This window comes from Gymnogyps californianus, chromosome 2, assembly GCF_018139145.2.
Source record: "Gymnogyps californianus isolate 813 chromosome 2, ASM1813914v2, whole genome shotgun sequence".
NCBI lineage: Eukaryota > Metazoa > Chordata > Aves > Accipitriformes > Cathartidae > Gymnogyps > Gymnogyps californianus.
In genome coordinates, this window is record NC_059472.1 from 39353040 (window position 1) to 39378790 (window position 25751).

A 25751-nucleotide genomic window follows, 5' to 3' on the forward strand; every position below is an offset into this window, starting at 1 on the left:
AAAATACCTGGACGTTGGGATAATGAAACAAAAAAATTTGAGAAACAGAGTATATGCTTGCTAAACAAGAATTATGTTTATTTAGCTAGTGAATCACCTAGAGGAGTAAATTTTCACTTTCATGATAGCAATCTGTCAGGCTTGCAAACACCCAGAAATAGGAATTAAAGATTATTTTAAATGTAGTTATAAAGGTCATAAAAAGTCTGATTTAGACTGAGGTACATTTACTCAAAACTGAGATTCATTGAGTGGTAGCAAACAAACAGTTCCTCAGACAAATGCACTTTTTTCAGTATACATGTTACAGAAAAAAAAAAAAAAAAAAGAAATGTGCATTAACTGGTGGTGTCCACCAAGCTGCATATTAATATTCTCTTACACCAAACAGTTTGAAACAAGGGAAATGTCATTCTAATATAATTTTATGTCATGTTTCATTTGGCTAAACTGCAGCTTAAAGTTGCTTTGCCATATTAAAAGATTACTACAATAATTTTCACATGAACATTTAGACTTGAGTTTTACTCCAGGACTAAATATGGCATGATTTGCTTTTAATCTGTTGAATAGCTAAAAACTGACAATTAAAAAAACTACAACAAAGAAAAAATTAAGTTGAAGCAATGTGAATCTCACATCATTGAACCACTTCTAATGGTTAAATGTTAGTATTTAACAAATTCAAAGAGTTAATGAATCCTTGCATTCGTTCGGTCTCCTGTGCCTTAGCTAGGATGCATAAATACAAAAGACAGCAGATACTGGTAAAAGCTTCAGGACAGAAAGTGCTTGACGAAAGTACAGTTCTCAAGTGTGTTTGGTGAGAGAGTATAAGGGCAGATGCACTGATGAGAACCATTACAAGAAGAGTCAATTTTGTGTTAAAGTGTTCAAAGATGTCACCTTAAGCAGAAAAAAAGCTTTAATAACGTCTTCTTAGACATATTAGGCATTTCCAGAGTCTACATCATTAGTGTTGTAATTCTAGCAGGACATCTCCATATAGTTATTGTTTGTTTCTATTTCTCTCCTGAAAAAAAAACAAAAACAAAAAGGAAAATCATGTTAATACACACAGGTCAACATTATCTGTTTTCCTCTCATTAGAGCAGTTGCATCGCTTGCAATTTCTCTAAATCAGGCAACAAGCTTTCAAGGAAAAAGCTTCACTTTTTCTCAGGAACATGAAATATCTAGTTCAAGTTAACTTCTTAAAAAGAAACACAGAAGTATATGTCAAACTAAAAGGCAAATATGTTCCAAAAAACAGTTATCAAAAAGAAAAGGTTTTATAATGTTACTTTTAAATCACTTCTGATAAAATATATTGCACAAAGTGAACTGAGTAAGGAGACCAAGGGACCTACAAACAAGGCAAGAGGTACCCTAAATCTTCTGCTTAACTTGTCAAAAAATGCTCTGCATGAATATTTAAATATTCTACTCTCCATCCATTATATCCCTGAAAAAGTAAAGATCATATTCCCAGGTATCTCATTCAAAGCCCCCTATAATAAAATGTTTCAATGTGCTTACGATCAAAAGGTAAAGGAACAAGTTGGCCCAGTACCTCCTCCTCCATACAAACACATTGCTCAAATGGCTAGAAAATTTTTTTTTTTTTTTTTTTAAAAGCCATCCATACTTTCTTTAGAAATTACTTTTAATAGCAAAATGCAAAACCAGTGAGGCAGGAATGACTGGAAAAAAACCTCACTTGAATGCAAGCCTCAGTTGCAGTCATACCATATTCAATACAAAGCCCTCAGAATTGTGAGATGTTGCATTTGGTGTAAAGGAACAAAGTGTGTAATGTCATCTGTGTAATACAATGATAAACAACTTTGTATGGTTAAAGGGCTAAAATACTAATTGCACTGTATCTCTATCAGGGACTAACAAATTCTTCCTCTGCATTACAAGTTTAACAGAGTAAATAACATTTTCAGTGCTTTACCGTCATCCTCCATTTTCTCTACTTTGTTACAGATAAGCATACACTTAGGCATTACGAATACCTCTAGGAAAAAAATAAAAACAGATCAATAAACTATATCTCATTGCCTTCATTACATATCTTCTAGACTGTAAAAAGACACTGTAGTTTGCCTCTTAAGAAACTAAGAATTTATCTTCCAATAGCATTTCCTTTCTTAATATGTACAACCGAGCACATTATATAAATGTTTTAAAATACCTTCATGGAAGAGGTAGGTTCCCTCTGCCATTTAAAAGAGAACAAAAAACTCATTTCCAGTATTTTGATTATTATGGCATTACACAGCATGTTATAAATGGAACATAAACATAGCAGGGAAAACCAAAATAAACCAGGAGGTATTTGAACAATGATTTCACAACCACTCTATCTGATACCATGCTGAAACTTTATTATCCTAGAAACTATTTAGGAAAAGTGCAAATTAGCATATGAACCCAAATAAATACTGCCAAAAAGACACTATAATGAAAGAAGAGGATACATAACATTTATACTGCTTATTAGAGAACAGCTGATGATCTAGTCCTCTCCAAGACAGACCTCTGAGTTGCTTCAAGACGAACACCAAAAAAGTAAAGCTTGCACAGAGTTCTTGGTCACAATAAGCAGCTCATGGTCCCAGCAGCTATGTATCTAAGACTGGATATTCTCTAGGGCAGAACATCAGTATATCTAAAGTGAAAGCGATACTTGCACTATTCTGTTAGAAATCATTTTTTCCTAGTTCAAAGAGACGTGACTAATATTTTCATAGTAAGATACTGTTTTTAAAATGTGAGATTGATAGTATCAGTCATTAATACAAACTGATATGTTAACAGTGCACGTCTAGGCTGAAAACAGATGATCACTGGCCTCATGCCTCACTATGCATGTAAGGCATGCAAAAATAGCCTACTCATGTACATCTCAGATTATTCCTCTACTATTAGCAGACTTCAACTGAAAGAACTGCACAAAGTGCTGAAAAACACTACTGCGGTATTAGGTAGGAGCCTATGAAACTGCAATGTTAAATAATATAATATCAGTATTTTAACAACTTTAAATACTACCTATATACAAATAAAATCATCAGTTCCTGCCCATTTGCAAGTATTACATATGTAACCACTGAGTCAAGCTGTCTAGAAAGCCTCTCTGCATTGCAAACTGCTGCACAGTAAACTGACCGACCTTGTGCTTTGTGTAGCCCCTGAACTCAAAATGCATTTAAGTTCATAAAAATTCAAAGTAGAAAGGGAATGATATCCTGACTACCTGCTTCCAGTGGATGACATAAAGGAGGTATTACAAATTTCAAGTCCATTTTGAATTCTACAGAGGAAAAAGGCTTCAAAACAACACCAGCACACCTTTCCTGTAGTCTCAAAGTTACGTTATTACTACATTTATATTTAAATACTTAAATCAGACATAGAAACTTGACATTTTTCAATGCAAGTGAACAGTACGTTCTTCAGATAGTGGTATCAGTGACATTTGGCACTCTGCACAGCAAAATGGATAGAGAGAAAACCTGATTTATTCAAAATGCAGGTAGTGGTATTACACTTAAAGGCAAACTAAACCCCCCCACAGCTCTAAGTCAGATCAGACTTGCTACCACTGCCTTTTCCTGTCTCAAAAAGCATTCCTCTTCTGGGGTTTTGGGTAGCTTTTGTTTAATTCATTGTTTTTGTATAAACAGTGATTACAGACAAACTAGCAGAAGACTTTATCCCCAGCAGGTTTCCACCACCAGAGCAGAGGAAGTTTCCAGCATAACTGATGGGATTCCACTACATTTCCCTTTCACCCAACACCTCTTATTAATTTCTTACATTCAGATGAGCAAAGCCTTTGTCACATCTCTTGCAATGCTCCCGGATAAAAAGCTTCTCCAGTCAATTTAAGTTCCCTGCCAAAGGCCAACTTCACTTCAGAATTTGCCAGGGTAAGGTTACCCAACTTTAGGGGAAGTTTATGAGTAGGAGGTGGAAATTAAGTACCATTTGAATTAGAACAATGTGGGAACGTATCAGCTGGTTAAAGGTACCTGCCAGCTGCAGTCCACGTGGTGAGCAGATTTCACACATGCAAATAACTTTCTACACAAGCTGAGAAAACCAAGTGAAGGTGAACCTAAAAATGCTTGGGCCTTGGAAACACGCATTGATCTAGTGCAAACAAAAATATGGAATTAACTTGGTCTGAACTGCAAGGCTGACTTACTTCCAAATTTCAGTTCTCTGAATTCAGTGCACTAATGATCCCGTGCTGAAAAGTAGCCGCAATGTAATTTATTCTCAGATTTAATGAAATCTCTATGCTAAGAAAATTTCAAAATTCAAAGCAACAAAAACGTTTCCTGATCTGATTTGAAAGAAACTACTGATACGCACACAACACTGACTTCTGGAATTTTTTGTCAAAAAGAAGGTAAATGAAAAAGCCTCATTTTAAGTAGCAAAAATGTAAATGGTAGCCTAACAACAACAACAAGCTACTGTAGTCCTCAGATGTATTTTTTTTCCAAGATCCCACAAACTGAAGCTCAAGGTGAGGGAAGGTAGACCTGAAAGAAGGACTTTTGCTTTTTTATAGCAGTTGCAAGTGCAAGGATTTCAAGGTGTCCACTTTGAAAGCTATCCAGGATTGCAAGCTTGCACAGGCAAATTACAGAGTTCCCACACACACTCACCTCTAGCACAATCAGCTATACTTGCAAAAAAACCCTAGAATTTTGCCAAACTTTTGCATCTTACTGCAATGTTTAAAACGTTCATGCCTGAAGCTGTCTGCTTTGCCCCTCTCCCAAGAGGTAGCATTCTCACAGCAGCTTCAGAAGTGAATGTGTAGCACATCTTAGTTGCTTCACTGCAAACTGCAATTTAATCTTCAACTTAAAAGCCCTGCTCATCTGCAATGTAAGCTAACATGTCAGACGGCATTCTGTGAAGTGAGGCACAGGCACACATCTCCTCTGCCAACTCTTCTGCGTGGGCAGAAACACCTGGCAGAGGCAGAACAGACAGCTGTAGAGGTGGCGAGAAGCTGCAGCAAAGTTCATGAAACCTCATTTACTAATGGCATCAGCCATAATCTGCAGTTTATTGCACCCCAGTGTACCATTACAGCTATGACAGCATAAACATTGACCTTAGTGCTTGAGAACCACGATGAAAAACAGATTACTGAGAAAATTGAAAAATGCTAGAAATAGTTTACTCCATTTATGACCACGATCTCATTAGCTGTTAACATAAACTACATTACTGAAACTTTTTTTGTTTCAGTAATGTGTAAGATAAAGGTCCTTTTTAACTTCTCACTCTTGAATTCCAAACTAGAGAGGGTAAATCTCCTCAAGACAGAGATTACCTCAAAACCAAATAGAAATATTTAAATACATTTTTCTGAGAAGCACTTCTGGGAAGATGGGAGGGAAGGATCAGATGGGAAGGATCTCTAGAAGCCTTACATGGACCTAGAAATTTTTCCTGTGGAGATGCCATCCCCTCCTTAAACATTCATGTTTTTCCATTCCTTATCCTAACATAAAAACTACAAGGCACAAATTAAAAATCAAAGTCAACACAGGAAGTTGAACAAGGTTTTACAACTCCAGAGCAGTTTCTCCTCTCGGTAAGCCTTATGAATTACTATCCATCTGAGACCCTGCTGCTACAGATCATTTGAACTCCAGACAGTAAATAAGGCTTTCAAGCATATAAACATTAAGAAAGTCTGAAAAGCTACAACACCTAGACTTCTAATTTATTTATTCTTATTAGGTTTGATGGCATTTTACTTATTTCAGTCTCTGAAACATACTTATCAATAGTAAAAGTGTGAATAAATTACAGTAAAAAGGTAAATAAATTTAAATTTGAGCAGACACATGCATCGTTAGTGGAATGTGGACAGACCATATTATTTTATTATGGTAACGATAAAGGCAATAAGAACTTAATCCACATCTGAAATTCCACAGCATGCTAAATAACAGGGTACAAACATTCAGAAGGCAGAGGTGGGGAAAGAAACCTAACTACTTTAAAGATACCGTATGATAACACACAACGAGGAAAGGCTCTGCAGAAACCAAGCTTGAACTCCATGAGCCAGAAAAGCCCTTCCAGTCTTGTTTTCCCAGGTGGATACTTTCAGTGATGGATTGGCCAATTCTAACTACAAGTAGCAAGCGCTTCCTTTCAGTGCTGTACATCGCTACACATTGAAATATCAAGATTTTAATTAGCTACAAGACAGCCATTTCAGCAAGTTCATTAAAAAGTTTAAAAAAAACCCCACAAGCTTCTAGATCCTCATTATTGTTTCTTAACAATGCCCACTGTATAACATCAGCTTTTGAAGACTGACAACAGATAGCTTCTAACTACATCTATGGAAATTGCATTCAGTGATGATAACTGTCCCAGCAAAAAGAGCAGAAAGATGACTATGACACCTTTGTTAATTTTTCTCAGACACCCATGGGCAGCAACAACAAGATCTTATTTAATTGCTCTGCTGAGGAATCTATAGTAGCCTTGGAAAGGAACTGACATCCACTGCAGGGCCTACAAAATACACTGGGGAAGAATTTCTCAGACAATTTTTTTTTAAGCCTCACCACTCATGCTCTTTGCACAAGTGTAACTCAAATTCCAATCTGCTATGAGGAAACAAACTCATTTTATCTTGGACTCTCGTTATATTCTATATGAAAGTGTAATGAACATGCAAGTTTACTGTTTCACAACTGACTATAATCCCTAGGTACAGAAGCAAAACAATAATTATAATTACGTGTCAATATGAAGTACACTACTAGACCTCTGAAAAGGTGCTCACAAAGAACTGGGCTCAAACAGCTTATCATCTGATACGAATTCTTGTAATGTATCATTTCAACTAGTGAATCTGAAGGTGAAAGCCAATCAGTTTTGATACAAAACTTAAACAATCCTAGTTCAACTGAATCTACAGAAACAGCTTTACTAGATATGCAAGATCTGTATGGTTTTAAAGCGTCTTTTTTTCCAGCAAAGCACCACTAGCAATCTTCACTCAAGTTTCTGCTAACTAGCTCATCTGTGGTATGAATCAATGAAGCAAGGCTGAAGTACTGCGTGGAGAGTCATACAGGTTGTGAATTCCTTGCAATATGCAGGCATATTTCTTCCCTGCAAACTGCAGCAAAAGCACCAGTGTTCTAGTCAATTTGTTCTTAATAGAGCAGTGCAATCTGAGGAGATGTAGCAGGAAGCACAAGGCTGCTGCATCAATTTCAACAGCTATTCATGTATACTCAAGGTTCTGCTTTTGCTCTGGAAGAAGAGATTTGGAATTACTCCTTTGCTTTAAAAACCACAACTTAAAGATACAGCATTTAGAAAAGGTATAGCTGTCACAGATCCAGCTCAATTCAAGTTTGAAATCTTGTCTTAGGCAGCTACCTTCATATTTAAGAACACTAAAGAATTAGATTCCAAAAATGACTGGTCTCAAGCATTAATGTAAACCATTTGGTTGATATTCCTAGCTTTTCCAATAGGGGTCCCTATCTTACAGGAGAAATTGGTCTTTCAAGTCCGGAAGTCAGAGAATTTAAATCCACTCTGTAAAGAGGACTCCATAGTCTTGATTCTGCAGGTACGAATTTCAAACCAGAAAAAAAAAAACACAACAAGATCCATGCAAGTGTCACTATAAACTAAGACCGCCTGCGAGTTTAATTACATTCCATCTCTTTCATTCAAGTCCAATATTGCACCTTCCCTGTTGCACCATCTTTTCCCTTATTAGAGAAAGGCAGGCCACACCACTACTCAAACTCTTACATAGTCACTCTATATGATACCGTATTTTAATAACCGGACCTCTCCATACTATCCCCATCCTGTAATAAATTCTAAGCCCTACCTCTGAACAGAAACAATTGACTCTACCAAACACACAGAAAACAGGTACATTTGAAATCCATGTGTCTATAACAAGAGAACTTGCAGGTAATTTTTAAGTGTTTCCAAAAGACTAAAGATGTAAAAACAAATGAAGACATGGCAAACAAGCACACCATCACGGGATAAAATTCTGGATCAGTACGTCTAAAATCATTCTAGCTCCAAATAATCCTCTTCTCCCAAAACGAGGGGTACATACTCATCTCACAAGGGAGCAAAAATGTATCTTCTGTTTCTACTTTCTGACCATACTGTTTTTTCTTAAAATAGACATGAGACCTGCAATATCACTTTCATTTATGACGATGAAACTGTAAACATCAAGTTCAAGGAAATTGCAAAATAATGGCTCTTGAAACATGGTCAGAAGCATGCAGGAAACGCACAAGTTTCTCAGAAGATACTACGTAACCTGTTTCATTTACTGTTTTGAACCTCTTTTAGATGTAAATACACAAACTTTAAAAAGTTGTGTGGTAAAACTATCATTTAGCTACATTAAAAATATTGGTCAACTACCTGTTTTCCTTGACTTGTACAAGGAAAGTGGATGTATCTATATCTGACTTTGACATCATAACCTAGTAGCTGATGGTTGGGAGGGTAAGGGGAGGAAGCAGTGTCTACAGTTCACTCTTAATGGATGTTTTCTCACTTTCCTCTTTCCTTTAAGATATTTTTAAGAAATATCAAATCAAGCATAAACTCAGCAATGTCCTGGAGTGGAAAGGAGTTACACTGCTTAACACTGCAGCCTGATTACGACCCAATTATCAGAGAAACAGAAGTTACATTAGTATCAGAATGAGGGAAAAAAAAATGAAATTACTCCTTTTGAGAGTCAGAAAGTTATAGCTATATCAGCATTCCTATTACAAGATATGTAGTACAACAGGAGAAAGCTCACATTTTAAATGCTTATTTACCTGCCATTTAAAGGCTTCCTCGAAAGTAAAAATTCCAAATGCAAATTAGATAAACACAGATATATACTGAATTCCTCTACCTTCTCCCATGGACAAAAATTCATTATTTTTCTGAACTATCTCACTAAGAAAATCATCTAAAGCATTCTACAGTTACGTGGAACCATGATCTTTTTTCCCATTATACGCTACAAAAGTAGAATTCTGCACTAAAAAGCACCAAAAGAAGCCCTAGGACAACAGGTAATTGCAGGTTAACAAGCTACCACCTGAGGGTGAGGAAGTTGTAATCTTCCAACAACTGCATTTTTAATCAGAGCCACATTTCATCTTGAACCATTGATTTACTGAAGATCAGGTGCATAACCACTAACACAGATTTTTTTTTTTCCTTTTCATTACCTTTTATTTTCCTAATGTAATTACGTGCTCTTAAATGGTATATTTTAGGACTTCTGTTCCATTTTTTTAGATCTTATTGCTACTGTGTTCTGTTGAAAGACAATCAAACAAGTTTTTAAATAATCTGCACACAAATATCCACATTTACACCACAAAGCAGTAGTTCAGACTAAGGACTAATGCCATTTCAGATTATTTCAATATACTACTGACAGAACTCATGAAAAACATCACTGATTTCTTTGCTCCTTTGGTGAAAGATCACAGCACTTGTACGTTTAAAACAGGACACTGGAACCTGAGCCGTAAGAAAAGTGTGAATGATTACTGCACAAATTTGTTTCCAACCCCAATTGTAGATAACTTACCTACACCAGGGTCACATCAAACAGTGGTAGACACTAGAGTTCTACTATTTATGCTTAAAGAGACTATTCATAGGTATTTGCAAGTAACCTTTATCAAATGGCAAAGTTACTGAAGTTTCATGTTAATCACAGACTATTCATTAGACTTTTATAAGTATACTGCCATATTTTAATAAAAAATACTGCTAGGTCATATCAGAAATTAATTATTGATCCCCCTGAGTTGTTAAGATTAAACTTTTACAACCAATTATTTTAAAATAAGTTAGCTGGAATGATGAACAGTTATAAAGTAAATTAAATCCATAAATCATATGCTGTTTACTATTTTTAGATCACTGGCTGTATGAAAGTTTGTTACCACCTATGCAACAACAAAACATTGACTAAACTTCAAGGAACATGTAAATGACTACTGCTGCTTGCTGCATTTAATATTTTATTAACAGCAATAAACACATTTTTCATGACCGAAACACTGGAAACAAAGTGATTGCCACAGCTGCCACAGAAAATGGGCATGAACTTAATTTACACAGTTCTACAGGCAGTAGAAAGTGCATGAATTTAAATACAGCTCCATAAAAGCCTAGCTGGCACTAGGTAATAAAGGATTACTCAATTAGCCATAAACCAGGGCTTATAATACTAACTGTTGCACTTCCAAACTATTCTTGAATCATAAAAGAGTAAACAATTGTATGTTTACAATTTAAAGACAGGTTGTATGTATACTGTGTGATAGAAGAAGAAACCTAGAGGTTTAAAATCAACACTCAATCTTAAGAGAATGATAAAGATGATCTCTCAGTAGCTGTCATTAGTTTAATTTGGACCTCCTATATTTTAAGTACATATTCATTTGCTTAAGGCGTATCTGAAATCCATCTACAAAGATAAAACCTCACAACTAGATATACAGCTCTAAAGTAATTTTTTATAATTTGTCACAAAACCAATTTGTGCAATGTTGTAGAAGAATCAATGCCTACTATGCAAGCATCTTGACAAGTATGTTTTCTCTCAATAGTATTGGGAAAGGTAACTTAACAGAAATGCAGAGTTCAGTACTTGAGTCATACAGATACCGTATGTTTCCCTGAAGATATTAAAGGAAACAGCAATGTTACTTTATTACACAAATATGTATAATCACAGCCATCTAGTTAGAGACCTACTAAATGCTGAATTTAGTACTTTGAATTTTAAGTTTAGCATATATAGAAACACTACTGATAATCTAAGTTCCCCCTCTCCATTACATTTTGTGGCTTTCATCTACTACCGAGGGAACAAAACTACAAATAAAACACATTAACTTCCTGAGTTGCTAAGGCATGTCTGAATTATGACTCCTTTGATAAGTTTTTTCACAAAAGTAGATACTTTTGAAGCAAACCAGTTATTTGTGGAGCATCTTAAAACATCAAAAATTAAGAAAATACTGAAACACGAAGGCTACAGAGAAACACGATGATCTTAGTCCTTTTGAAACATTACCGAAATCACAATGAAGTTGTACGAAAGCCTGAAAATGTCCAAGTTTCCCCCTTACATTGAGTATTAGTTAAGAATGCGGCCCATCTTCCCATCATCAAGATAGCATGAAATAACAATACTGACTTAGGGCATATTCAGTCGTCTTTTTAGAAAAAAGATTCAAAAGGCATTACATGCCTAACTGGGATATTCATCTTGCCTCCAAACAATAAGAAACTTCCAACGTGACAGTTTATTGCAGAGCTGTGCAATAAAACTACAAAATTGATTTTGGATATGCATGACACTGGTCTATAGGAGATGCAACATGTGTTGAAGGATTAGGAATGTACAAGAGGGGTGGAACCACTGCACTTACTAGAAACCTAAGAGAAGTAAGGAGGCTATGAAGCAGGTGAAATTCTTATGCAGCCAGCATTGTAGCAGCTTCAAGAAGTGAACAAATTCAGGACTTCACATCCCACGAGGCCCCCAATTAGCATAAGCCCTAGACTTATAGGTTTTTTTATTCAGTAGGTGGTGTGACAGGATGAACAGAGAGCACTACCACCAAACTGCACTGATGCAAACTCCCATTTCTGAGTACTTGCACATCATCTAACTGGTACAATAGTTCCTGAAATGTTTCTAACCATGAGACAAATCATATATTTACAGTTACTAGCAAGCCTGGAAAGAAAATAAATATAACAAAAGTAAATATTGTGGCCAATGGTGAACATAAGTGTTATTAGTAGGGAGAGTACACACAAGACAAAATAGACAAGTACTATAAAACAGCTTAAATTAAATGCCTTTTTCCCCTTGTCTGGTTTTCTGAAATACCTCCTAAACTCAAGGTTTCTCTACAGATTTATCATAGGTATGCTTTTCTTCGCAGAAATGAACTACACATTACTTTTCTTAGGAAATGCACTATCAGAACTGTCAAAAAAATTATTCCGACACTGTACAAGTCATCACTATATCACTTCTGTGTTTCACAATTGTACAAAAGACAAATTGAATCAAGGGGAAAACCTGCTTTTCACAATAATCATTCTGTTAACATTTCATTAAAGTAGAATTTGAACTGAAATGTTAACTAAAGTAAGCTTCTCCTGTAATTTCAGGTCCTTTTTCTGACATCCAGAATCAGTAAAAAACTAAACTAGAAGACCAGTTACGGATAATACACTCAATTCAGTTTTTGTTTACTTTAAAGGGTAAAACATGTCAGAAGTCCACTTATGCAGGTCTATGTTAGTACTGTGGTTAAACACATGCCTGTGTTAACAAAACAAGTTACAAGAACTTAAATCTTTTCATTAAGAGCCAGTTATATCAAGTACAGACAGCTTGGGTAAAAAGCACCACTTTCTGATTCAACACTGACACACAGAAATTCCAGCTGTATGAAAAAACAAGGTTTCCAATACCAGAAAAAACAGGAGAGCTACTATAATGACATTGATTTCTTACCCTACGCATGGCTTCCTCCTCCTCTTGACGCTTCTCATAATGTGCAAAGTCATCAAAGATTGAGGTGGTATGCTTGAAAGTAGCAATTATTTTAAGCACTTGCTTGGCTTTTTCTAGGGGTACCTCTTGAGTGTCCCTCGAATTGGTAACTGGTTTGTTGTCATTGTTTTCCAAGCGAATATGCCGCAGTTGGTTATTGGGAACGTCTTTGACAAAGATCCATTTGACATCAAACTTCCCCTTCCACTTATCCTGAGACCAGACACCAGCATATGCATTGTAGTCCACAACAGACTTCATCTCAGCCACTCCACAAAAGTGTCCGCTGCCATTCACACTGAAGAGTAAATAGAGCGGGCCTTTTCCATTCAGGGAACGGTAAGCAGCATCCAAGCGCTTATTACCATGTTCAGTACTACACCAGATAGAGTACTTAATGGAGCGATGAATATCGTCCTCTGAATAACTTTTGATTATAAACACACGTCCATTCTTCAGATTCCAATCGAAGTCTTTGGGATTGTAGTTGTTTATGGCCTTTAGTTTCTCCAGCACTGGGTGCACTTCCACACCAGAAGGTGAGGAGCTGACGGATACAACACCTAAACCAAAGTTCTCACTACCAGCTCCATTGTTCTGGCTGAAGCCCACACCCCTATTACGAGGAGCTACCCAGCGGTTTTGCAGCTGTTGTTGCTGCAACTGGTGAGGCTGGGCCTGCTGCTGAGGTCCTTGTTGCTGTTGTGGTTGCTGTGGCTGAGGCTGCTGTTGAGGCAGTTGGCTTTGCACCAGTGGTGGTGGCTGAATTAATGGCTGAGGCTGCTGGATTATAGTCTGAGGAGGCAGTACTGGTTGGGCTGGGGGTGCTTTTACCACTGACCCTTTGTCATCCCAAGTTCCAATATTCATGTTGTGTTTTATAGGTGGTGGTGGTACAGCAGGTCCCCCAATGCCCACATTACCTTTAGGCTTGAGTTTCGGCTGAGGTTTAGCAGGCTTCCTTGCAATGGCAGCCCATGAGGTTGGTTTAGGTGCTGAACTGCTAACTGGGGGCACGCTGTTTGCTGCAATGCTTGTCATACCTGTACTGCTCAGAGCTGAACCTACAGTTTTTGTTACAGCAGCCGTCATATCTCCACCAATTTTCAGTCCAGTCATGCCTTGCTCAATGCTGCTAATCCCAGGCACCTTGCTCAGAGTATCACTGCCAAATCCAGCCTGTCCATCTGCTATGGCTCTCCCAAGAGAACTAGGTGGATAGCCATAGCTGCTGCTGTAAGCAGAGCTTTGTGTTGATTGTCCCTGAGATCCACTTGTCCCCCATGTAGAGAAGTCTGCATTCCCAGGAAAAAAATTAAATCCATGCTGCCCGAGAAATGGAGGGGTATTTCCTAATGCCCCAGGTTGACTAAATACACCATCGGGTATGTAATGGTGTTCACCGTTACTCATCTGTCCATAAGTTGTCAAGTATGGCATCGGAGGGTCGCCTGCAGTTGACCATGCTGCTTCGCCTAAAGAGTATGGAAATCCAATGGATGGAGCATAATAACTAGGCATATATGGGTCTGACATTGGTGGATAGCTGTTACTCTGCGAGAAAATAAAACAAAAATCAGCAATATAGACAATTATGCTCAGGGAAAAAAAACCTGTAATACAGTCCAAAACATTTTTAAGGATTATATGAATGCATTTGTAACTTCCACTGTTCCTCCCAACATAAAAGACGAACAAGGCATCTGTTAGATATGGCCGTTTTTTTCCTCAAGAGACTTTTTCAAAGCACTTAAGAGTCCCATTTTTTGTAATATATTATCTTTACTTTCAGTTACTGATCTAGGCTTAAAATGCCTCCATGTCAACAGTATAAAGAAAATAACAAGCTACTTTAAAAAACAAGTCATAACAACTGTAGTTTCATAAATACAGAAAAATAGCTGCAACTATGATTTAAAGTTTTGGTATTCTTAGGTTTTTGTCGAATTTCTCACTTCTAATTGGAGACATCTGTCAGAATATTATAGTGAAAAGGATGCAAGGATGCCTGTTTGTTTCAGGAAGAACAACAATCAAACTGTAACATTTCCACACTATTGAGAATGGGCACGGAGTACAATCTGTGGTCTAGCAGAACAAAGTTTGCTAGCTAAATTCAAATTCCACTCCCAAGACTCCTGGGAAATCACAGCATTTACTTCTTGAGAAGATAAAGATCCAAGACATTTGAAGGACTACTCCCATATGACTTCTGATGTTGTTTTCGGGAAAAAACTGCACATTATCATCCTCTAGCTGATGCCTCCTTAATGTTGTATTATTTGAAAAAAAAATGGGAAGGCAAGCAAAATTCTCAAAGCCTTTTAATAATTTGCACTTTCTCCCTCTCTCAAGACCACTACAACTTACCAACTTAACTTAATGAATATTAACTTTTGACTACAGAGACAATTCACAGCTCTGAAAGTAAGTCATTAACTTCCTGGCAGAAGAGTTATACCAAGCTGTAGTAATATTAAGCTTCAATCTATTATGCCATCAACTGTGAGCTACTTCTACCAACTTCAAAGGAAATCATGTCCAAGCAGTTAATATTTTCTCAGAGCCAATGAAACTGTTGTTTTGAACTGCATCCAATATATGATGATTTCATTGTAAATTTAAGGCGTGGGGTTTTGTTTTGGGGTTTGTGTTTTGGTTTTTGGGTTTGTTTTTTTCCTCAAGCTTCTTGTAACTGCATCTTTCTGAAGTCAGAGCACAAGCACAAGAGCAGGAGACATCAGAGCATGCTTTTTAACTGAATCTTTTCCAGAATTATTAAGACGACTTTACCTGTTTAAGATATCACATGATAAGACAAGATACAATATAAAATTATATTTCAACAGATATTCAGGCAATTAAGTAATGCTAACAAATATCATCCAAAAATTAATTAAGTCTGGAAGTCAGCTGAACTCCAAAATTAACTTCAAGACAGTAAACAATGTTCACTTACCTGATTTGTCTGACTACTTAGATATGGCTCAAAATCATCATCATTTACTGCATCCTTTTGATGAATCGAACCGTTTTGTACTGAAACTAGAAGTAAATCTGTATTAGGTATACTCTCTGGAAGATCTATGTCGCACTTTTAATCTAGATAACACTTCTTAATCACCTGTACATCGAAATACTTCTACTTGTGCTTTGTTGAGACTGAACATATTATTGTTAAGCACCACTTAGTTAAATTTATAGAAAACAGCTCATTCTATTGATGATCCCAATCAGTCTCAAGAGAGGTCTGGAAAGATGGCAGCCAGAGGAGACTACTCCTGACTATTCTTTCCTCAGCATCACAGACAGAGGAAAAACTATAGGCACACCTTATTTGCACATGCAGTAAATCCAGCGTTTCCAGAAGTACCAGACCAAGTGCAAATGTGAAGACCAACCAGATCAGACATATTCAACAGGTTCAGGGAAAGTTGCAACATACAGCTTTATCCTGCCAGGAGGCAAGTCAGCTACCCACCAAGACAACCATGAAGGGTACCACTATTCAGTTATTTAATTCGCTATTTCCTACATAAATATTATACTGTATTGCATTAGTGGCATCTCTGAAGCTCAGAGGGTACAAAGCGACAGAAACAAGAGCTAAAGTCCCCAAGGGTGATTACAATCCTTTCCCAACATATATGCCACTATACACTGGAATTTCTTCCTACCTGCTCTTCTTGGCCTCCTATTACCTTTAATTTCATCTAAGGCATTACACCTACCTGGGATTTTCCAGCTGCCCAAATTACTTGAAGTGTCTCTCCACCCTCCCCCAGGCTACTATTCAAACAAAGTCAAATTGCACAAATTTCTACAAAGTTCCATTGTTTCTCATGGTGCAAAGCAGAACAGGGACTTAAACCAGCCATTTGCAATTATACAACTTGAAGATGAAGACTTCTTCTCAAAAATAGATTACTGCTTTTCCAAATGCAATTTTTTTGTTATTTATCAAATAGATTCAGTGGGGAAAAAAAAAAAAACAAACAAGTTTTAGAGTGATCAGGAAGGTGCACTGAGAACCCATGACAGCAGAAGTTACAACAAAACAGCAGATTTTATGACAGCTGGAGACACTGAGTTAGGAGCTGACTCCGTGGTTTCCCTCTTTTAGCAAAAGCTTCTGAAAAGTATATACAACCATGTAACTAAACCTTCAACTTTGTTGGAGGTAGTGTTTAAGAGTGGGGTTTTTTCTGTTTCATTGGGGGGGTGGTTTGCCACCCAAAGTTCACATTGCAAACCAAATGGTGCCTGGACCACGTCACTTCAATTTTTTTTCACATTTGACTTTAACACCTCTAAAACAAACTGCCTTCAGGGAATGAAACTAGCTGAAAAAATAACAAAGGAACAGATAGAATCACAAGGAATAATCAAAATTCTGGAAAAAATTTATTAATTTCAGACAGCAGTAGAAAGACCTGAAAATTCATAGTTTAACACAGAACAACAGAAGATTTTTTTCAAAGCAAATATCTGGGAAGGAAGAAAGCAACTCATGTTTTGAATGCCTTCCTGGAGTTTTAAAAGTCAGAACACTTGACGCTTCAGTTATTACAAACTGGTACAGTGCATTTGTATACTAGCTACAGCCAAATATGACCAGCAATAGTGAGCACAATGAGTTTTAAAACTTGACATAACAATATTTCTAAATTAGATACCAAATTTAAATTAACATTAGGTGTTGGGTTTTTTTTTTTCCCCCATAAATAGTTTCAGTTAAGGTCATTAATCATCCTGAATTTACACACAATGGTAACATATTAATGAGCTGGAACACTATATTCCTCTTTATATTTGGCCCAGTCACACACGGGATGAGCCTCAAAATCTTTTGTCCGTGCCATGTCCATTGCTTAGACTTAACCAAATACTATGGAAAGCACAATTCTCAAATACAATTCTGTTATAATGAAAAACATAGATGGAGGCATGCAAGTTTCTTAAAAGCATGCAACCACAAATGAAGGAATAAACAGCTGCACGTCAAGACTAGAATCCTATCAAAATTAATCTCCTCATACTGACAGCTAATCTTCATAAAACATGCATCTGCTGTGTTTATTGTTTCAGAGGTATCTAAAGGTCACTTAAGACAGAATTATTTTTGGTCTGCCATTACAACTAACACAGAATATTCCTGTAAATATATTTTCTTTCTTATTTATTCTGTATTGAGATCTTAAGTCAGTGACACAAAATAGTTCTATACCAACATCTTTCCTAGTAAATATATACATTTCCCAGTGAAACAGGATCACTAGAAGTGTGTTTCTCTGGCTTTTCATTCTAACTTTACATAACATGTTAATAATGAAGAATGTAGCCCACACACACATTTAACAAGAGCAAACAGATTAAGATGCATGCCTCATTCCCAAAATCTCACATTAAGTGTTCCAACTGAACAGGGCAGTGATGAAGAATACTAATTGAAACTAATCTACAGTTACTAAAAATAGCTGTATCAATCCAACCCTGAAAATACCATATACTTCCGCAAACAATGTGAAAACATACAATGTAATTAGATATTGGGAAGAAACAACTCATCAAATAAAGGAACTTAAAGCTTATATTCTTTTAACTGCTACTATCCTTTGAATAACCACTTGCAAAATGCACAAATGATGGCCAAAGGCATAAGAATAAAATTTTCATTAGAAGAAGCTGTTACACCTTAATTAACATGGAGAATAAATACTAAAAGAAACACGAACATTTCATTCTTGTTTTAAACATAATGCTTACATTTACGCCTACTACAAATCCAAAAATTATATATATACGCCTACTACAAATCCAAAAGTTTTTTTTATATATATATATACACACACACACACAGGTAAACACAAGTCAGCACTTTCCTATCACAGGTGTGATACACTGGCACAACAAACAAAAGAAGGGGGGGGCGGGGGGAAGGAGTTTTGGGAATGCCAATTTCTCCCCACCACAACCCCACTGTAAGACGTCATTTGATTGATGTTAGTTCTGATGTTTGTGTCAACTGTATAGTAGTTGACAATTAGAATAAGAAAATTTTAAAAGACAGGATAATCTACTCATTCAAGTCTCTGAAATACCAACATTAACATCCAACACAACAGATGGATAGTACTGTTCTACACACTAGAACTTCAATCCCACAAATTCTGGTCAAGGGAAACAGCACAGTACACCAATTTATAATCAACTAGAATAAAACATCAAAAACATTTTACTAGATAATACAAATCAGCTACCTCCCAATATCATTTGCAGGTCTAATATTTTTTGTTTCAGTATGAAAAATACTCTATTTCCATGCATACACCCCTTATACTGCTCACTCACATTCGCTCATATGCTCTACCAGACATGTGGACAGTAACCTTTTTACCATCCTCTAACATTATTACTCATGCACAGAACCAACTCCAGATTAGTCTGTTAACTCAGTATCACTTCTTCCATCCAAGCTCCCTTAAGCTGGGACCTATCATGACACCTGAAAAAGATTACTGTCTGCTAACATGTGGTCAGTAAGGATTGCTGATACTGACTTAATTTATCCTCTTGAAAAAGTCTCTAACCCAAAGCCAACTACTCGTGCTACACTGTGCTACCATCTTCAATCTCCTAGCCCTTTAATCTAATGCTAAATCATAACTTAGTTTCATTAAACAGACATTGTACCAAATAATTTAACAGAATGGAGGACATTATTGTTTTGTTTCACTATAGTTTTCATTTAGGTCATATTCTCACCAAGAAAATACATAGTAAGTATCCATTATTTAAAAGGATACACTCGATAAAAATCCAAGTTCAGAAATGCAAAAAAAAATCATCCTTACATAGCAAACTAAGAGATGTGTTCTGATTCAAACACTCTGCAGCATTTACAAATTACAGCACACAAAAATATGCTAATATAAATAAGTTAAAGTAAAGCTGACTCGTGCATTTTCACTATTAAACAAGCTGCAACATAACACCCAAATAGAAATGCTTAATACTTCCACACCAATTCATGTATATGGAGTATAGTTCATAAAGTACTTGTATGATTCTCTAATAGATGCATCTCAATAACCTCACTAAAACTGAGATATGGTAATTCAAAGAACATGAAGTCACAAACTCCTTGCTAAAATGAATCTGACTTTTCTTCTCATTTAAGGGCAACATGGAAGATATAAACACAAACTATTTCAAAGACACAAATAGTTAAAAGCTCCAGTTTTGGGGGGGGGGGGGGGGAAGTATTAGAATATCAGAGAACAGGTATTCAAGAATGACCAAACTGAGAAGGTCTGAGGAGGTAAACACAAATTCATTTTTCTCTGAATGCAGAGAAATTAAAAGGAACAGGCCAAACTCAGCAAGATTCAGGAACCACGTGCCACCTCATAAGCGATATATGTAATAAGAAGCAGATAATCTGCACGTAGACAGAATAATAGAATAAGTACACTGCGGATAACATTAAATGACAGTTCACAGAGAACAATTAGATTAGTTCAGATCATGAACAGTGGGGGGGCAAAGAGTACATGAGCTCCAAAAAAGAAGTTTCTTATCTGCATGAAGAAATAATAAGCATATTAACACACTAAAGTAGCTGTGAGCATGCTATTCTATAGCTCAGCTTGCTGAGCACCTAAGAATTAAATGGGCACAAGCGTACTGATTAGGCAAAAAGAATTCCCAAACAGAATATTAGTCTTTATATCAAAGATAACAAATTCCAGACCGGAAATAAATTGCTAGATATAATCTGAGATGCTGTTTACGACAGACTTGCCAAGAATTTTAGAGAGAAGAATATTAAGTAGTTAGTTCCTTGTTTCTGTGGGAGAGAAGAAACCCCATTGAGTATGGTATTTAAAAACTAACATGTTGACAGCAACGTGAAAAAAGTAGAAAAGCAGAAGGCCTACAAACACTGAGAGAATATTCTATACTGACACTAAAATGAAGAGAAAAGCCCACAAAATTTCTGAGAATAAGGAAGGTGATGTGTTCTGCTCACAGATACGAGTAACTAAATAGTCACGTGGCTGTTGTCTCGCAAGCTAAGGAAGCTGTTCAAAAGATTCCTCCTCATGATTCTAGTACACTGATTCTATTCACTGCACAGAAAGGCCCAAGGTGTACTGTTAAGGAGATTATACAAGCATATCACAAAGTCAGCTAAAAAGAAATAGCTATGTTATCATCCGACTTCTGACATTAATCTTCATTTGCAAAATAAAACATTTCAAATTGATGTACTGCTGTGCCACAGTAAAAATGCTGTGAAGTAACATTTTGGCACACAGTTTCCTGTCATCTTGCTCCGAAACAAAAGACATCCTATAGCTACATTCTCTTCCCACGATTGTCAGAAGACACATTAACCTCCATAAACAGCAATATTAGAGATTTACACAGAAATACAAGGAATCAACTTACCTTTATTTCCCTGTCCTTTAGGTCTCTGTATATAGGAAAGTGGGGGGAAAAAAAAAAAAAGCAAAACAAGTTCAGTTAGAATCCTCTAATGTTTACTTCTGGGTAGTTCCATTTACTTGCCATTTCTGCTCTGTTCAACTTAAATATCTGTTTAAAATATTATTAGAAACATGTTATTATAAAAAATGCTATGGTATTATATAAAATAATATCATACAAAATATTACAAAAACCCCAACAAAATAATTTTAAAATTGAAAGAATTTCACTAAAACCATTTAAATAATCTAGTCTTTTACAGCACATGAAGCTTAAATGGTGTTGAAAACCTGAACAACAAACAAATTTTGATTGCCCCTCCCCTGAGAAATAAGCAATAAACAAAGCATAGAGTAAAAGAACAAAAAAAGTTACTAGCTTAAGATCACTGCCAGTACTAGAACTTCATTAGAACTTCATTATCATATGTCATCTTTTAAATTGACTGATGGATACTTATCAGAGAATAACCTAAAATGCCTTGCTTTTTAGATATACAACGGAATATACAGTGATATTGTAAGCTGAACTACGAGTTGTGCATTCCTCATCTCGGCAATTACATTGAGAAAATGATACAGTCTGTATGAAGTTTTCACACATGGAAATAATACCTTAAGGAGGACTCTTTTTTTTTTTTTTTTAGGATTAGTCATTACAAAACACTGTTAATCTGTCATGCACTAAGAATCACTGTAACAGTAGAAGCTACAGTATCCTTAAATCCTCTACAGCAAAATAAAATAGCTTAGAAAAACAAATGCTAGCCCATGAAAATCTAATTCATCTTCTTACATATGTACAACTAAGCATGAGTGGGTCTCCAGGCTCTATCACTCTCTAACAATTTTTAGTCCTGAAAAACTCAGTATTCAGAGGTTTGAAAGTTTAGGAGGCAACCACCTCCATCTTGCTTTTACGTGCACCTGTCCCAGAGTTATAAGACTGTTTAACACTGCTCCATCTAAAGCTGCACTGGTTAGTCACCTCCCTCTCCCAAAACCAGAGAAAAATCTCTGTAACCTTAAAAACCCCAACTCATCTTTTGCGATGAATCTAATCCAGACACAAAGGCACGCAGAGACCAACAAGAGACATGGAACTAAAAAAGCTGGGAAGAAGAAGCCTTCGTGGAAGATAGAGCAATGAAAAGCTAGGGGATCACTGAGCTAGAAATAAGTGCATAAAAGGAAACTGGAGAGCATGCACAGAGACAAAACAAACAAAACATTAAAGGCATAGAGAGAGAAAATAAAAGGAGGCAGGGAACTGCAGGGCCAAAACTTTTGCGAAGTGGCAGAGGCCCACGGGGGAAGCAGAGACCAAGACAGAACAGCTTCCAGGCAGAAAGGCAGGCAAGCAGAAGCCTAGCAAATATGAAAAATAACAAACCCTAAGCTCCGTGAAGAACCAACTAAAAAAGTGCAGCACAGCGCACGGAGAGAAACAGAGGAGAACAGCTGGAAGAAGCGGAGGCCGCGGGGAAGGAGCAGAAACCAGAGGCCCGAAGGGAGAAGAGATGAGTGAGGAGAAAGAAAGGCACGAAGAGAAAGGATACGGTAACGAGGAGCCAGAGAGAATCAGGGGTGCGCAGGGGAGAGCAGATGGAGCTGGGCGCCGCGGGGAGCCCGGCAGCAAGGCACTCCCAGAGTGGAGAGAGGAAACGGGAGCCCGGAGGGGCTCGGCCGGGGAGGGCTCGCTTGCGGGTCGGTAACACACAAAGGGGGCAGGCCGGGCGGGGGGGGCGCCGAGCGGCAGGGCGGCGGGCCGGGAGGCGCGGGGCTGAGCGCCCGTGGGCCCTGCGGGCGGGGAGGCGGAGCGGCTCTGGCGCGGATCAGCGGTTATAAATAGGGGCTGCCGGGCTGGGAAGGGGGCCCGCCATCCCGGGCGCCGCCGGCTCCGATTGATCGCCGCTCCCCAGGGCGGCGAAAAGGGAGGGAAGAGGCCGCGAACCGCGCCGCCCGGGCGGCGAGGGAAGGTGCAGGTGGCCGCCCCGCCGCCGCCCCCCGCCAGGGCTAACGACGGGCCAGAGAAGAGGAAAGGGCAGGGAGCGGGCGGCGCCCCCCCCTCTTCCTCCTCCTCCTCCCCCCCCCCCTCCGCGGCCGGTACCTGGTCGACGCTGGTGGCTGACATTCTTCACGGGGAGCCGCGATCCCCTCGCTCCGCCTGGGCCTCGAGTGATTCCGCACGCCGGGGCCGCTCGCCCGCCCGCCGCTCCGCTCGCCTCCGCCGCCGCCTCCTCCCCGCCGCCGCCTGATTGTCGCCGCCGCCTGCGCTCGCCGCCGCCGCCGCCGATCGGGTTCCCGCTGGAAGGAGCCGGCCGGCCGGACGCAGCGCCGCTTCCCCCCCTGCTCTGGGCTCCGCTTCCCCACAATGGCGGACGGGCTCCGGCTCCCACTTCCGCTCCGCGGCGCCCTGACCTTCCGCTCCCCCTCCGCCGGCGTCGCCACTGACCTTTCCCTTCCCGTCCCCGCCTCCATGTCACGTGGGGAGGGAAACAGGCCCGCGCGCGCCCGCCCGCCGCCAGCGACTCCGATGGCGCGGGGGTGGGGCCTGCGGCGCCCGGCGGGGAGTGCGCGTGCGCGCGGTGGGGCGCAGGCGGAAGGAGTCGAAGCCTCTCCCCCTCCCTGCCCCCTGCCCCCCGCCCCCCTCCCGGTCAGCCACGGAGTGCGCATGCTCGTAGGGGGACGGCTGAGGAATGCTCGGGGAGGGGGCGATAAATAACGTTAATTGCCTCCGCCCCACTGCGCATGTGCCGGAGGAGCAGCTGGAGTGGGGGGGGGGGAGGCGGGTTGTGGCGTGCGCGTGCGCGGTAGGCAGCCGGCGGAGGGTCGGAGGGCGGCAGTGCTGTGAGGGGTCCCAGCCTGGCGGCCGTTAGTGGCCGTTAGTGGCCTTACTGCCTGTGGCGGGTGCGGGCCCGGGCGGTCCTTCCGCCGCCGCCCCTGCCCGCCGCTGCCCGTGCCCGCCGTCTCCTCCTTGGGCCGTGCCGCGGGCAGACGTGGCCCTGCTGCCTTCTCCGCGGCACCTCCGCTCGGGGTTGTAGGCGGCGGCCTAGGGGGAGTCGCCGTTGCCGCACGGCGCTGCGGTGCGCTGCCTGGGGTTGGAGCCCGGGCTGTGTACGGCCTCCGGCCGGCTGAGCTCACAGATGGCGGGGTTACCTGCTTGTAGCGTTTATTGTCCATTTAGCTCTGTCGCTGGCTTACGTTTGGAAGTCTGTGCTTTGATACAGGTTTGGTGGGAGAACAAAAAATGGTTCGTCAAATGCATTTGGTGTATATGGCTGCTTTCACCTCCATCATTAATGAACTACACAGGCTTTAATCAGTGTAAACACAAGTTCATCAATTGTATAGGGGCTTCCTGTAGCAACCATCAATAAAAGCCAAGATAGCTTCAACAATGCCACAGGGGAGAATTAAGCATTTATGAACTTGAATCTGAAAAGTCAGCATTGTAGTTAATACACTGCTTAGAGTTTTGAGGAGAGAATGCCTTAAATCCAATACTGCTTGTGTAAACATACCTGTCGGGGCAATGGGAAGGTACATCCCTCAAGGTTTTAAGTCCCTTTTGAAACTCGGTGCACGTATATTTTCTTCACAAAGTAAAAGGGTTTGGTTTTTTTTTGTTTTAAGCAATTGCACAAAGTGATCCTGGGAAATAACTGGGTAAGTAACAGTTCTGGATGAAAGAGTCAGGTTATAGTGGATAATCATTTCTTACTATTGCCAAAAAGTGAACATTATATAGGAAGTTACCCAAATTGGTGTAGGTAAGACTTGCAGAGTGCTCATTTACTCTGTTGTGGTGCAGTCTGTAATTTTGGCAACCACCCATCAAGAAACGTATGCTAGCGTCCAGAGGGAAGCAACAAGGATGATGAGAGGTCTGGAAAACAGGTTCTAAAAGAAAAGATTGAAAGAAATGGCCTTGGTTGGACTAGAAGGAGAAGAATGAGGGCTGATATGAAGAAAGTTATCAAATATTTTCATGCATAAAAGTGATAATTTCAGTCTGCATTCTTTCAAACAGGACAAAATATCACGGATTTAAACTGCAGCTGGCAAGGTTAAAGTTGATCTTCTCTTATGACACCTGGATAAACTAGTTGACCTTTGGCAGATCTGCAAACTTAACTTTGGATAGGACTCCTTTAGTATCAAAGGAAGTAAGGCTGCACCCCCACCTCTGCAGCACCACAGTTCCAAAGCAGGTGGGACCCTTAGATTCAATCTTTCAAATCATATTTCTTTCCTTTTTTTCCCTGTTTTCTTACTGCATAGGCAGCTATGGCACGAGGCGATTCTCACTTCTTGGTGAAGTGGTTCTAGTTTACATACAAAAAATAAAGATTGAGTAGGCAGAGGAAAAGTAAAAGTGAGTCAAACAGAGCACAGGCACTTAGGTGCAAAGAGTGCCCACATTAGATAGTCTCCTTACCAATAAGCTAGCCATTTCTACCTTTGGTTTGTTGGGGGGGGGGGGGGTGTGTGTGTGTGTTTGTTTGTTTTCCTGGCGTCGTCTTATTTCATTTAACCACAGTGAAATAACTTCAACCCCAGAACACGTTTTGGTGTGGTGATGAGAATACTGCCATGAGAAATGT

General features: G+C 39.2%; 1 protein-coding gene across 1 annotated transcript; it reads right to left on the reverse strand.

Moving 5' to 3' along the window:
• Positions 1 to 339: 339 nt before the first annotated feature.
• On the reverse strand, positions 340 to 23393 carry YTHDF3 (YTH N6-methyladenosine RNA binding protein F3). Its single transcript, XM_050915798.1, has 5 exons — positions 23255 to 23393; positions 21107 to 21131; positions 15612 to 15697; positions 12614 to 14206; positions 340 to 1033 (listed from the first exon to the last, which is right to left on the reverse strand). The coding sequence occupies exons 1-5, from the start codon at positions 23276 to 23278 to the stop codon at positions 1010 to 1012; spliced, it is 1752 nt and encodes a 583-aa protein (XP_050771755.1). The 5' UTR covers positions 23279 to 23393; the 3' UTR covers positions 340 to 1009.
• Between the last annotated feature and the right edge of the window lie 2358 nt (positions 23394 to 25751).

Excerpts from the sequence above, each read along its gene's own strand:
- YTHDF3 (XM_050915798.1), bottom strand. The coding sequence starts at position 23,278 with ATGTCAGCCACCAGCGTCGACCAG. Across the intron at positions 21,132-23,254 it reads CAGCCACCAGCGTCGACCAG|AGACCTAAAGGACAGGGAAA; the intron begins GTACCGGCCGCG and ends TCCTATATACAG. Across the intron at positions 15,698-21,106 it reads TAAAGGACAGGGAAATAAAG|TTTCAGTACAAAACGGTTCG; the intron begins GTAAGTTGATTC and ends ATTTACTTCTAG.